The sequence below is a fragment of the Bufo bufo genome, chromosome 7 (genome assembly GCF_905171765.1).
Source record: "Bufo bufo chromosome 7, aBufBuf1.1, whole genome shotgun sequence".
Taxonomy (NCBI): Eukaryota; Metazoa; Chordata; class Amphibia; order Anura; family Bufonidae; genus Bufo; species Bufo bufo.
In genome coordinates, this window is record NC_053395.1 from 47198336 (window position 1) to 47213971 (window position 15636).

The 15636-nt window shown below is 43.8% G+C and overlaps 1 protein-coding gene across 1 annotated transcript in view; it reads left to right on the top strand.

Moving 5' to 3' along the window:
* The window catches only part of VPS35L (VPS35 endosomal protein sorting factor like), an 80846-nt gene that overhangs the window by 15126 nt on the left and 50084 nt on the right, over positions 1-15636 (top strand). Inside the window, 9 exon segments of the mRNA XM_040440277.1 lie at positions 146-205; positions 1320-1416; positions 3647-3694; positions 6195-6288; positions 6375-6452; positions 6957-7079; positions 8436-8482; positions 9685-9796; positions 13861-13977. Of these exon segments, the coding sequence (XP_040296211.1) occupies positions 146-205; positions 1320-1416; positions 3647-3694; positions 6195-6288; positions 6375-6452; positions 6957-7079; positions 8436-8482; positions 9685-9796; positions 13861-13977 (776 nt within the window).

Consider the following 15636-nt stretch of genomic DNA (forward strand, 5'->3'; position numbering starts at 1 on the left):
CTATTAAAACAGGCATGTCAGGGGAAGGGGACGGGTCCTCTTTAAATAGGGTTCCCTTACTATTCAGTATTGCAGTATTTTTTTTTTTTTTTTTGGATCATTACACTTTTCTCAATGTTGTATTTTAATGTCACTTGTTTTACAGGAAAACTGGTGTATGAGCGTATACTCTCCATGTGTATGGATAATAGGACGGCTTTGCCTGGTAACATCCTTTTTTTTTATTTTTGAAAATGCATTTTTCCCAATGTCTTCATTTTCTAGTATCTTTTTGAAGAAAACATCTGAAATCCATGTAGATAACATAAAAAAATAATAACAATAATCTAGAGTGCTTGCTGTCAGGTCCTTCTACCTGCTAAGCGGAGTACGAGAGCATCATTGGCAGACTGTTCCCATCTCTCTGTCCTTTGCATGCAGGTTGTATGCTAGAATAAGTAGTTCCTTACCACCGGTGCTGGGGAAAATGGCGTTGTGAAGGGGTTTTTATTAGATCAGCCCCATATTTGTCTAATGGGTTGTGTCTCGTACTGCAGTTTAGCCCCATTGAAATGGTATTGCTAAATTTGACCTTGGTGGTTGGCCTAATGGTTTAATGTGCAGGCGGCTGCTTCAGACATGGTTTGTATAGTAGAGCACATGTCTCTAGAAGCTATTATATCAGGGATCAGCAACCTTCAGCAGTCCAGCTGCTGCGAAACTACAATACCCAGCATGCACACTTACTTGGTTGTTCTTGTAACTCTCATATAAGTGAAAAGAGGATTCTGGGAGTTGTAGTTTCAGAACAGCTGGAGCGCCAGAGGTTGCTGATCCCTGTATTAGAGGCTAATAATATGAGCAACACTAAGGCCCCTTTCAGACGAGCGAGTTCCACACTCTGGACTCTCAGCGTGAGTAGGCGGCAACTCCCGTCCTGACCTCCCAGCATTGACAGGGTTGCAAAGCATTATATTTATGATGCTGTGTAACCTTATGGTTCTGGAGTGTATTGGATAACACTGACCGCATTATGTCAGTGTTATCCAATACATTCCAGACCTCTAAGGGTTACATAGCATCATAAATCAATATAATGCTACGTGACCCCGTCGGTGCTGGGAGGTCAGGACGGGAGCTGCTGCATACTCGTGCTGCAAGTCCGATACGTGGAACTCGCTCGTCTGAAAGGGGCTAAGGTGCAGTTTTACTTTACATTTTTGCAAATATTTTGAGCTTAAATTATGTTTACAGAAATTATGCAATTGTAAATTTTGACTTTTTTTATTTATTTATTTATTTTTACTTGTTATTTATTCCTCTTTAAAACAAATTTGCAGCCCATTTTACTCCGGATGATGTGAACGATACAGCCAAGGAGACTTGTTTGAATTGGTTTTTCAAGATTGCGTCCATTCGGGAACTTGTTCCTAGATTGTATCCTTTATTAGACAAAGATCATACGGTATGTTGGGCGGTGCTTTACAACATTAACAGAGATGCTGCAGATCACAGTACAGTTCTGCAATGATATGTCTGAGGCAGCTTATGTTCCCTGCTTCCAGTAGATTGCATTAGCCATGTGCACCACTTTTGGGTTATGGCACCATGGTGTCACGGGGTGTGTCTGCAAGTTGCATTAAAAGCATTAAGGCTCATTCAGACGACGGTATGAATGGGTCCGCAATTTTGCGGAGCGGGTGCGGACCCATTCATTTCAATGGGGCTGCAAACGATGCGGACAGCACACCGTGTGCCGTTCCGCGGGCCCGCAAAAAAGATAGAAATGACTATTGTTGTCAGCGGACCAGAATAGGACTTGCTCTATCATAGTGCCGGCCATGTGCAGTCCGCAAATTGCAGAACGTATGTGGGACGGTATCCCTGTTTTGCGGATCCGTAATTTACGGACCGCAAAACACTACAGCCGTCTGAATGAGCCCTTACTGAGAGCGACCTCACAGTGTTTTTTGATGACGGAAACATTTGTTGGTGACTAGCAATGATTGCATGAAGCTCGAACCCTTAGCAGCTTTTCTCCCTGTAGGGAAGCAATGAGGTCACGTGGCAGCTTTTGTAATGCTGCAATTTTTCCACACCTTGCGGATGACCCTGTTTTGCTGTGGAGCCCTACGTTTCCACAAGACCACTTATTTCAGAAGCTTACGGAACCGCTTTTTGATTTTTGGTTAAGGGTTCCTTTAAATCAGGCATGCTCAACCTGCGGCCCTCCAGCTGTTGTAAAACTACAACTCGCACAATGCCCTGCTGTGGGATGATAGCTGTAGGCTGTCTGGGTATGCTGGGAGTTGTAATTTTGCAACAGCTGGAGGGCCGCAGGTTGAGCATGCCTGCTTTAAACCATCCCAATTAATAATAATAATAATAATAATAATAATAATAATAATATTATTATTCTTATTATTATTATTATTTATATTTTTAAACCATGTAGTAAGTCACAATCTTGTCTAGAATATTTGGTGTTTAGTGCAGTTGTCATTTTCGCCAAATGTACCTCCGATCCAGATCTATCTTCTTTTTTTTTTTTAAAGGAGTTGTCCCCTAAAGAATATTAGTTAAATCCAGATTATAGCTATAAACCTTTTTGTATTTACACCTATTTAATAAAATGCTGATATGCCCAGATATTCCAGGAATAATGTTAGTATAGCCCCACCTGCTGTATCTGTTGAGCAGCCTTTCTGTGTCCACCTCAGTAAATGTGCTGAGGTGGACACACATGCTCAGTCTTGCTTCTTTCTGTTGGTGGTGGGGGTTGGTGGAGAGTCGACTGCTTCTGGAGCTGCAGCGTCTTCTCTGCAAGTCAGAGGAAATGCTGAACAAGTGATAAAGTGAGAATGGGCATTACTCTCCCCTGAGAAGCGGAGACGATGCTGCATCTTCAGACGCAGTCAGCTCACCACCCAAGGGATCCATTGCATACCTGAATGAGCAGAAAGAAGACCATTTACTGAGGTGAACACAGAAACAGCTGGTGGCGTTGACTTTATTCCTGGAATATCTGGGGATGCAAACATTATTTTATTAAGTATGCAAAAAATATTTAGCATTGTTGGCTGGATTTAACTATAAGCAATATATTTTTTTGTGGGGTAACCACTATACCGTTTCAGTAGCACTTAAAGGAGTTGTCTGAGATAATGAAAAACCTTGAACAAGTCCTACAATTGCCTAAAGTAAAAAAAAAATGATACTCGCCCCTTTCTCTGGTCCGTTCCTGCTGCCGCTGCTTGTTTTACGGCACTGGACCGCTGCAGCCAATCGCTGTCCTCAATGGTCTACCACTTAGGACAATGATTGGCTGCAGCAGTCATGTTCCATGCATCTGCAAGTTACCGACGCTGTGACATGCATGCTGAGGTGCAGGTACATAGCACATCACTGCTGCAGCCAGACACTGTCCTCAGAGATACTGACTGGCGGCACGTCACATCTGCTGCTTGTAAACCAGCAGGGACAGCAGGGTTGGCCTCTCGCTGGAGAAAGGGGTGAGTATAACTTTTTTTTATTTTAAGCCATTTTAGGGCTTGTCTGAGATTTAATAATTACCGTGGACAACCCCTTTAATAGTCTTAATGATTACAATAATTGCATGTGCCCTATTCATTCTGTGTACAGTATCCTTAACCTTCCTCTTATCCAGCTATGTCGAGGCGGCCATCCTAAAGTGTAACAAATTTCTCTCTAGAACGTAAGTTTTACCTGTTTATCATGATGGAGTTCAGGATTTTCCTGCACACAATTTATGTCCTAAAATTTGTGAGGATCATCGGTGTGGTGCTGACTACTGGGACACCCATAGATCCCACCGCTATTGTCATCCATGTACTGTGTCTGGTAATAGAATCCAACCCTAGTCAAGTGAATGACCCGCAAGGATCATACAGTAATGTCACCTATGATGAGGCAGAGGTACTTTAAATTAGCTTCTGCCAAGCGTTATGCTAGTATGCACTAAGAATGCTGCATAGCACCCCAAGACATAGTTTGGGGGGTGCTATAAGTGGTCTCTGCCTTGTTTGGGGCTTTCCTCCAAATGTCATTGGTACAAGCTCTTTTGGAGATTTTTATTCAGAGTGCCATGCAGCAGTTGTGCTTATCCCTCGCTCGTTTAGTTCCGTAGACCGTGGTAAGCAGTCTTAAAGGGAACCTGTCACCGGGATTGTGTATAGAGCTGAGGCCATGGGTTGCTAGATGGCGGCTAGCACATCCGCAATATCCAGTCCCCATAGCTCTGTGTGCTTTTATTGTGTAAAAGAAACCCCGATTTGATACATATGCAAATTAACATAAAAGAGTCATATCTTACTTGTGTGACCAGAGAAGAGTCATATTTTCAAGCTCTGACTCATCTCAGGTTAATTTGCATATGTATCAAATTGTTTTTTTTACACAATAAAAGCACACAGAGCTATGGGGACTGGGTATTGCGGATGTGCTAGCGGCCATCTAGCAGCCCATGTCCTCAGCTCTATACACAAAATCCCGGTGACAGGTTCCCTTTAAAGGGGTGGTGATCTACTTTTGTAACTTGGAAGGGTCTTAAGTGACAGGACCATGCCGGAGATGTTGTGTAAGCTATGGGGGGTCATTGCTAGGTTGTTAAGACACGTAATGTGAATTCGGTGCTACAGAACATACAGGAGAATACAGCGCTTTATAAAGTGACTCACAGGTGACGTATTTTCTTTCCTTTTCTTCTCTACTTGGCCCAGACCAACATGAACGCCCATGTCAGCCCCAACTTGTCTCTGTGTAGTTTACTGTCCTGACATCTTAGGCTCCTCACTTTTCCACCATCTTCCCCAACTTCTCAACACAAGCTCTTTGTCTTGGTGCCCCAACTGTATCATCCTTCTGCGACTTCTAAAACTGTCCTTTCTGCGATGATCAGTGCCCCCACGTGCTGTACTGCAGAAATATTACTGCCTTAATTGTAGTCCCCACAAAAATAATATTGCCATACAGCTGCTTCCCCAAAAATAATAGTGCCTCTGAAATAATTATGAGTAGACTGTGCCCCAACTTTCAAGGGGTTCTCCTGGGTCCAGCACCCGGTTCTCCCACCGACTAGTGTATGGAGCATAAGCAGAAGGCTCCGTACACTGTGTAGTTTCTGGCGCCGGCGTACGGCAGTAAATGGGAGCTGAGCTGCGATACCACAGCATGGCCACTACATGGTGTATGGGGCTGTGATCTGTATACAATGGGGGCCTTTTATCAAAGACCTACATCTTATGCCAGTCTTTGATGCCCCCTGCACTGCAGAAGAAGGTGACAGCTTCGTCATAAATTAAGCGCAACTCCGGCAGTCTGTGCACCTGGAAGAAGATTTTCGACATCATGTTAGTGAATTTGCCAGAGCCGAAAGCTCGAGCCCGGCACCCACCATTCCCCAGTGGCGAGGACGGCGTAAAGATGCCCAAGTGACAAAATTGCAAAAAGACGCCTTGTGACTTTTTTTTTATTTTTTTATGCCACACTAGCATTAGTAAATGACCCCCAGCATAGCTTCCTACACAGCAGCTGATTGCTGGGGGTGCTGTGTGTCGGACCCTCGGTGATCTGATGTTAATGACCTATTCTGAAGATGGATCATCAGTCTCTGTAACATGGACAATGCCTTTAATTACTGCTTCAGATTGCGCCCCAGAAAATAGTTGTATTCAGTTGGTGCCACACAGTTCCCCCAACAATAAAATTGCCAATCGCTTTGTGCCACACAGTAATTGTGCTCAGCATATATTGCCTCCATCACGAACAGTGCCCAGAAAATTAATGTACCAATCGGTGTCCACATCGCGTTCACCCAAGATAGTTGTGCCAACCAGAGTGCTCTGAACAGTCGTAGTGCCAACAGAATAACTGTGCCATGCATAGCGCTTCCATATTACCTACAACAGTAATAGTGCCCCCCAGAAGAGTGGCCTAACCCTGTGTGCCAGGACAGCGCAGGTCCTGGCATAACGTGGTCTATGAAGGTGAATGGCGAGCTGTTTGCGGCAGAGCTGTGAAGTTGTTTGAGCTTCCCATGTGGAACCCATCGACTATCCACCTGCCGCAGTTGACAGGCTGACCCCGGTGTCAGGGGTAACGTAGATGGGCACATATCTGCAGAGCAGTGATGGCACAGAACAGCGCCCCGCATTAGTATGCAGATATTATAATTTTGGGATGTGTCTCTATTCTAGTGGGATACCAGAGTCTCTTCCCCGACTGACATCCATGATAAAAGGCATTGGAGATCCTCTTGTGTCTGTGTACGCCCGAGCTTACCTCTGCAGGGTAAGGGCAGCTCTCATTTCTAGTAATACGTCCAGTCTTCACTTATTGCAGACACGTGGCAGACTCCATGTTTTCATGTGTTACAGGTCGGGATGGAAGTAGCTCCTCACATCAAGGAGAATCTCAACCAGAACTTTTTTGATTTCCTGCTCACCTTTAAGCAAGTAAGAAATACCGCCCTATAGTCGGCATGTCAAGTCTAAGAATTAATAACCATTTGACATACTTTCTCCAATGGAGCATTACTCCAAAATAAGCCTCGGTGTATCGCTGGGTCTCTTCAATGAGAGACAGCACTCCCCTGAGCTACATCTAAGGCAGGGGCAGGCAACCTCCAGCACTCCAGCTGTTGTGAAACTACAACTCCCAGCATTCATGCTTGCTCTGCTCTTCTCAGAACTCTCATAGAAATGAATGGAACATGCTGGGAATTGTAGTTTCACAACAGCTGGAGTGCTGGAGGTTGCTCGCCCCCTGATCTAAGGTGTCTAGCTCATCTATCTAACCAGCACCCTGCTCTGTGCTGATGAGGGGCAAGAATCCCGAAACAGAGGCGTCTACAGATGGGTGTATCTGGTTTGGCTGTTATGATCGAATATGCATACAGAGAAATCTAGTTTGTCACCACATAGTCCTAGCTTAGTCTGATAATGTGCTCCTCTCTTCAGATTCACAGCGACACAGTGCAGAACCAGCTGGCGGTACAAGCTGTGGAGATTCCCATTTACCTCACCCTGTATTCTCCTGCCATAGACTGGATGCTGCGCTGCATTGCCTATCGGGCCCCAGATGTAAGTGTCAGATGTTGAACTGGAAGAACGTTATCAATTCTTCCAAAGTCATCTCATCCAGCAAACCAGTGCCCTGCTGTGTACTCATGAGGGGCAACAACCCCGGGACAGGTCTACAGATGGGTCTCTGGTTTGGCTGATATGAGCTAATTTGTTCTAGGAGGTGGAACATGGTGATTTTTTTTATCTATCTCTTATCTATCTGTCCATCTCATATCTGTCCATCTCATATCTATCCATCTGTCCATCTCATATCTGTCCATCTCATATCTGTCCATCTCATATCTGTCCATCTCATATCTGTCCATCTCATATCTGTCCATCTCATATCTGTCCATCTCATATCTGTCCATCTCATATCTGTCCATCTCATATCTGTCCATCTCATATCTGTCCATCTCATATCTGTCCATCTCATATCTGTCCATCTCATATCTGTCCATCTCATATCTGTCCATCTCATATCTGTCCATCTGTCCATCTCATATCTGTCCATCTCATATCTATCCATCTGTCCATCTCATATCTGTCCATCTCATATCTATCCATCTGTCCATCTCATATCTGTCCATCTCATATCTGTCCATCTCATATCTGTCCATCTCATATCTGTCCATCTCATATCTGTCCATCTCATATCTGTCCATCTCATATCTGTCCATCTCATATCTGTCCATCTCATATCTGTCCATCTCATATCTGTCCATCTCATATCTGTCCATCTCATATCTGTCCATCTCATATCTGTCCATCTCATATCTGTCCATCTCATATCTGTCCATCTCATATCTGTCCATCTCATATCTGTCCATCTGTCCATCTCATATCTGTCCATCTCATATCTGTCCATCTGTCCATCTTCTATCACAATCCTTTAAGGAGGTTTTCTGAGACTTTTTAGCTGATGACCTACCCTCTGCATAGGTACTCATTATCTGACCGGTGGGTGTGCTCCGCTCCTGTAAGCGCTGCGGCCTTTTTGCAGCTTACCAAGCACAGCGCCGTACATTGTATAGCATCTGCGCCTAGGCCAGCCATATGACTGATGAACATGAAGTGGCTGGCCTAGGGAAAGCTGCGAGAAGGCCCCAGCGTTCACAGGAGCAGCGATGCCTTTTTAAATAGCTGATCGGCGGGCAGGGTCATGGGTGTCAGATCAGATAAAAATTCTCAAAAAACTCCCTTAAACTATCTGTATACATGTATCAGGATAATATCAGATTTTCCTCATTTGTGGTGCTGATAGATGCTGTATACTAAATTAAAATATAATCCTATTGCTGTAAAATAATTCCATACATGCGCTGTACACATGCCTTGGAGCGCTGATTAATATCCTTGTCAATCACTTGACAGTCTCTACTGACTGAAATGATGGGGCGCTGCAAGAAACTTGGAAACAAGTAAGTGATAATGTACACTTGTTATTTGGGAAATGGACTGTTTGAAGTCAATGGGGAAGCATTCTTGACGCCCCAAATCGGGCTTGCCGTGCCACCATCCTGCTTTCCCACTCTTGATGGACGTCTATGAGCTTGGGTACGTCAGACATGATTGCCCATCATATAACCGTTCTGGAGTATCTTTTTTTAGAACTGAGTTGTGCTGTTCCTCTGTTATTACTCCTATTATATATTGATAAATGGCTGTTACCAGACTGACAATGCTTAATTAGGCTGACTGCACCAGACTGTGTAGGAACAGGGTTCTTTGACAATGGGAATGATAACACCCAGTTGTCAATTTTTTTAAATACATTTTTTAGGAGTAATAACAGAGGAATGGTGCGGTGTAGAGCTCTAGGAATAGATGCTCCAGAATTCTTATTTCACTAGGAATACAAGTATTGGTTAAAACAGACATGTCAGGAGAGGTGGGCAGGAAAGCAGGGCAATGATCCAATGTACTGCTAAAGCCCTGCTCAGTCCGTCTGTGACATGATCAAGGCTTGTATATAGTAGGGGCAGCTGTGCGTCCATTGAAAGACCCTGGGGCTCTTGTTTATTCCATGTGTGCTTAATATGCCGCCCTATGCAACATATTAAAGGTAAAGGTATGTACTAGCAGTAGCCAAAATGGCAAAAAATGTGCAGTTTGGCTACCAGGAGCCCTGAAGGAATACAAACAAAACTTCATACAACAACAAAAAAATGTAAAAATAATGGGTTGTGAAAATATTAAAGGGGTATTCCCATCTGAGACAATGTGCCCGCACCTACGCCGAGAACGGAGCGGGGAAGTGGTGGCTGCAGGACCCCGGGTTTTGCTCGGGTCTGGCCACCACCAAGCGTATTAGTGAATGGGAGCACACCGCGCTGTGGCAGCCACCGATCCCATTCATTTCTATGGGGCCGACGGAAATGGTCGGGCCGATAGAAATGAATGGAGGGCGGCTGCGCAGGCGCAGTGAGCCCTCCACATCTTTTGTGGCTCCGTTCTCGGTGTAGGTGCGGGTCCCAGAAGTGGGACCCGCACCTATCAGACAATGGTGGAAAAAAAAAAATGGGGAATGTTTCTCTGCAGAAGGTCAGCATCCAGTTATATCTAATTTCCCTTTTAATATGTGTGGATCTGCAGCACAATTTCTCTTTCCTCTTCTCCTCAGCGCTCTGCTGCTAAATTCAGTGATGTCGGCTTTCAGAGCAGAGTTTATCGCTGCCAGATCAATGGACTTCATTGGAATGATTAAGGAATGCGACGAGGCCGGCTTCCCTAAGGTAGCTTTAATTATGACTGCAGATTTTTATATCAGCCAATTATTTAGCTGAATGACCTCAGACGGTTTCTGGAGCCAACGTTTTCCAGAGTCAAGAAGTTCCACACTCATCACTGACAAATTTTCCAATATCTTGCTTCAGTTTATATTCCCTAAATATATTACAGTACAGCCCAAGAATACTTGTGTTTAAGCCAAGTTCACTTTTTGGAGGCCCTTTCAACAATTTTTATTTATTTTTAGCTGGATTTAATCTGTGCTGAATCATTCATTTATGCTAATTAATAGAACGCTATATAATAAAATTTGGACTGCCTGCTGTCACCACTAGGGGGCGCTCACGGCATACAAATTCATACAGCTCTTATTGAATTGCATGGTAAATCTGTATGCAGCATGATTCCCTACTGGTTGCTGCAGACAGACATAATTTTCAGAGGATTTGGGGCGATGTATCAGAAAGACAAATCATAGCCCCAACTCAGTTATATTAGGGTTATCACATCCCCCTTCCCCCTTTTATTTTTTCATATCTTAAACATATATGTTAAAATCAATAGAGCGTCTTCAAGTCAATTTTTCTACCAGAAATTTCTGGCTTTCCAGGGGCCTCTTTCCCTGACTTCTGAACATTTGTGGGCAGTACTGTTCCTGTGCGCTCTCTTGACACGCAAGCAGCTCCGTGATAACATCTCAGTACCGCCTACTGCTATGTGTGCACTCCCAAAGCTGCTATATAAGCTAGTACTAGCAGTATTTGGGGTACAGGACGGTTCCAGGGCTATTGTGCACGCCTAGGAGCTGTCCAATTCACTTCTGCTACAGAGGAGAGATATCTGGGCTAGGAGCTACTGCGCATGCTCAACCAATGCGTGTTTACGAAAACCAGGTCAGCTACATAGAAAGCAATACAGACATGTCTGATCAAGCTGGGAAACTGCTGTAGTAGGACTGTGGGGGTGGCCGTCACCCATAGAAAGTAGTAATATAGGACATTGATATATCCTGAAATCCTGCCGAAGAACATTAAAGACTATAGACACCTTTGGGACAATTTTTGGTCAATTGGTCTTTATTAAAAATGTTCAGACGTTTATGAGATACAAGGGTTACAAATCAGTCTAAATCTTATAATCTGACGGCTCATGTTCTAATCTCCTGACCTCATAAACACTTATTTAAGCCATATTCTTATTAGTTTGATAAGAGTTGAGCTATAATGACTGTTTATGTGGTCAGGAGATCAGGGATAAGACTAACACATGAGCAGTCTTGCAAACAGACTGATTTTTAACCATTGTACCTCAGAAACAGCTGAACATTTTTAACAAAGACCATTGAATTATTTTTTTTTTAGCCCAAGATGAGTAAAAGGCAATAAAAAAAAAATGCTCCTGAAGCTGAACATAGCCTTAAAGGTCCCTGCAAACATTTATAGCATTACAGAGGGCAAGTTTAAATAGGTTAATTGAAATTGGAATACAGAGCCCCTTTAAGAAATCTACCGATCAGCACAGGTGAGGATTCACATTAAAGCCGTCCTGTCAGGTGTTAGGGGAAGAGAAGCAGGACTCTGGGATGTATAGGCTTATTTTATTTGGAGCAGGGTTTCTGGGTAAATCCTGACAGGACTCCTAGTGGAACAGTGGGAGTCCTGATTACCCCGCCCACCCAGGATGATTGACAGCCTTCTCTGTACACATAATACAGGAAGAGGAGTCAATCATCATGTGTGGGCGGGGTAATCAGGACTCCTACTGTCTCTCCCAGGAGTCCTGTTAGGATTTACTCTTCTTTTTACTCCAAAATCTTGCTTTTGTATAAACCTATATATCCCAGAGCACAGCTTCTGTCCCTCTTTCATATTCTGCTCTCATATAGGATAGCAGAAATCGCCAGACTATATCTCTATAGGATAGCAGAACTCGCCAGACTATATCTCTATAGGATAGCAGAACTCGCCAGACTATATCTCTATAGGATAGCAGAACTCGCCAGACTATATCTCTATAGGATAGCAGAACTCGCCAGACTATATCTCTATAGGATAGCAGAACTCGCCAGACTATATCTCTATAGGATAGCAGAACTCGCCAGACTATATCTCTATAGGATAGCAGAACTCGCCAGACTATATCTCTATAGGATAGCAGAACTCGCCAGACTATATCTCTATAGGATAGCAGAACTCGCCAGACTATATCTCTATAGGATAGCAGAACTCGCCAGACTATATCTCTATAGGATAGCAGAACTCGCCAGACTATATCTCTATAGGATAGCAGAACTCGCCAGACTATATCTCTATAGGATAGCAGAACTCGCCAGACTATATCTCTATAGGATACCATTTGGAAGTATTTTTGGAAGTAGTTTTTAGTTTGTTTTTAGTTTTAGCTATTTTAGGGGGATATCTGTGTGTGCAGGTGACTATTACTGTGCATAATTATTAGGCAACTTAACAAAAAACAAATATATACCCATTTCAATTATTTATTTTTACCAGTGAAACCAATATAACATCTCAACATTCACAAATATACATTTCTGACATTCAAAAACAAAACAAAAACAAATCAGTGACCAATATAGCCACCTTTCTTTGCAAGGACACTCAAAAGCCTGCCATCCATGGATTCTGTCAGTGTTTTGATCTGTTCACCATCAACATTGCGTGCAGCAGCAACCACAGCCTCCCAGACACTGTTCAGAGAGGTGTACTGTTTTCCCTCCTTGTAAATCTCACATTTGATGATGGACCACAGGTTCTCAATGGGGTTCAGATCAGGTGAACAAGGAGGCCATGTCATTAGATTTTCTTCTTTTATACCCTTTCTTGCCAGCCACGCTGTGGAGTACTTGGACGCGTGTGATGGAGCATTGTCCTGCATGAAAATCATGTTTTTCTTGAAGGATGCAGACTTCTTCCTGTACCACTGCTTGAAGAAGGTGTCTTCCAGAAACTGGCAGTAGGACTGGGAGTTGAGCTTGACTCCATCCTCAACCCGAAAAGGCCCCACAAGCTCATCTTTGATGATACCAGCCCAAACCAGTACTCCACCTCCACCTTGCTGGCATCTGAGTCGGACTGGAGCTCTCTGCCCTTTACCAATCCAGCCACGGGCCCATCCATCTGGCCCATCAAGACTCACTCTCATTTCATCAGTCCATAAAACCTTAGAAAAATCAGTCTTGAGATATTTCTTGGCCCAGTCTTGACGTTTCAGCTTGTGTGTCTTGTTCAGTGGTGGTCGTCTTTCAGCCTTTTCTTACCTTGGCCATGTCTCTGAGTATTGCACACCTTGTGCTTTTGGGCACTCCAGTGATGTTGCAGCTCTGAAATATGGCCAAACTGGTGGCAAGTGGCATCTTGGCAGCTGCACGCTTGACTTTTCTCAGTTCATGGGCAGTTATTTTGCGCCTTGGTTTTTCCACACGCTTCTTGCGACCCTGTTGACTATTTTGAATGAAACGCTTGATTGTTCGATGATCACGCTTCAGAAGCTTTGCAATTTTAAGAGTGCTGCATCCCTCTGCAAGATATCTCACTATTTTTGACTTTTCTGAGCCTGTCAAGTCCTTCTTTTGACCCATTTTGCCAAAGGAAAGGAAGTTGCCTAATAATTATGCACACCTAATATAGGGTGTTGATGTCATTAGACCACACTCCTTCTCATTACAGAGATGCACATCACCTAATATGCTTAATTGGTAGTAGGCTTTCGAGCCTATACAGCTTGGAGTAAGACAACATGCATAAAGAGGATGATGTGGTCAAAATACTCATTTGCCTAATAATTCTGCACGCAGTGTAGATGAGATACTGATGAAATTTAGCCTTTTATAAACGATACGTGGGTCCCATTTATAGGCAGTCGGGTAAACATTGTACAGATAATAATTTTTAATCAGAGCAATTCTTCATTATGACATTTTAAGGGCGTTTCACTCTAGAGGCATATGAAATATTAGGAAATGTTGTGCCTTTGAACTGTTTCTGATTCATGGGTCTCTATGGACCTAATCCTGGATTAAAAAGTAATGAGCACTGCTTCTATTTTCCAGCATCTACTTTTCCGCTCTTTGGGACTGAGCTTGGCTTTAGCTGACCCTCCCGAGAATGACAGACTCCAGATTTTAAATGAAGCATGGAAAGTGATCACTAAGTTGAAAATCCCCCAGGTATTACATTTCTGCACTGCAGAATGAATGGGTTTGAGTCTTCTTGCCAGCCTGTTCCATGCACACAGCTCATTATTCCTCTAGCTCATGAGCAGTCCTCATACCCTGGACTATGGGGGGCATTCGAAAGCCAGATCTATTCTTAGATGGTAACAAACCTAGAATTTAAAGAGGACCTGTCCCCTCTCCTGACGTGTCTGTGTTAGTAACTACTTGCATTCTCCATCTAATAACCATTCTGGAGCATCTATTCTTAGGACTCTATATTGTGCCATTAATTTATTAATCCCACTAGAAATTATGAATGAATTACTAGCAGTTTGCATTAAAGGTCCAGATGAGTGTTACTAGTTGGGGGGGGTGCCCCTGCACACTCTGACATTATCCAATCAGTGCTGCCAGTATCAGACTGTGCAGGGACACACTCCCAACTAGTGAAAATCCATCTGGACCTTCATTGCAAGCTGCTAGTTATTCATTCATAACTTTAAGCAGGAATAATAAGCAATGGCACATTATAGAGTCATAAGAATAGATGCTCCAAAATTTTCATTAGATGGAGAATGCAAGGAGTAGTTGGCTCCTGGTTGGCTTCTCTGTATTTGAACCCACTTGCTACCACATGTATGGCGCTGGAGCGATGGGCAAACATTGCGCCCACTCGTGTGTGCAGCGAGTGTCATGGCCGGCAGGTCTCCGCTGTTTCAATGCCGTTCGCGGTCATTAAAGCCTTTAGGCCCCTTTCACACGGGCGACTATTCCGCGCGGATGCGATGCATGAGGTGAACGCATTGCACCCGCACTGAATACCGACCCATTCATTTCTATGGGGCTGTTCACATGAGCGGTTAATTTCACGCATCACTTGTGCGTTGCGTGAAAATCGCAGCATGCTCCTCTTTGTGCGTTTTTCACATAACGCAGGCCCTATAGAAATGAATGGGGTTGCGTGAAAATCGCAAGCAAGTGCGGATGCGGTGCGTTTTTCACGCACGGTTGCTAGGAGACGATCGGGATGGAGACCCGATCATTATTATTTTCCCTTATAACATGGTTATAAGGGAAAATAATAGCATTCTGAATACAGAATGCATAGTAAAATAGCGCTGGAGGGGTTAAATTTAAAAAAATATATAATTTAACTTGCCTTAGTCCACTTGATCGCGCTGCCCGGCTTCTCGTCTGTCTCCTTTGTTGAACAGGACCTGTGGTGAGCATTCATTACAGGAACAGGACCTGTGGTGACGTCACTCCGGTCATCACATGATCTTTTACCATGGTGTGATGGATCATGTGATGACCGGAGTGACGTCGCCACAGGTCCTGTTCCTGTAATGAATGCTCACCACAGGTCCTGTTCAACAAAGGAGGCAGACGAGAAGCCGGGCTGCGCGATCAAGTGGACTAAGGTGAGTTAAATTATTATTTTTATTTTTTTTAACCCCTCCAGCGCTATTTTACTATGCGTTCTGTATTCAGAATGCTATTATTTTCCCTTATAACCATGTTATAAGGGAAAATAATACAATCTACAGAACACCGATCCCAAGCCCGAACTTCTGTGAAGAAGTTCGGGTTTGGGTACCAAACACCCGCGATTTTTCCGCACGAGTGCAAAACATTGTAATGCGTTTTGCACTCGCGTGAGAAAAATCGCGC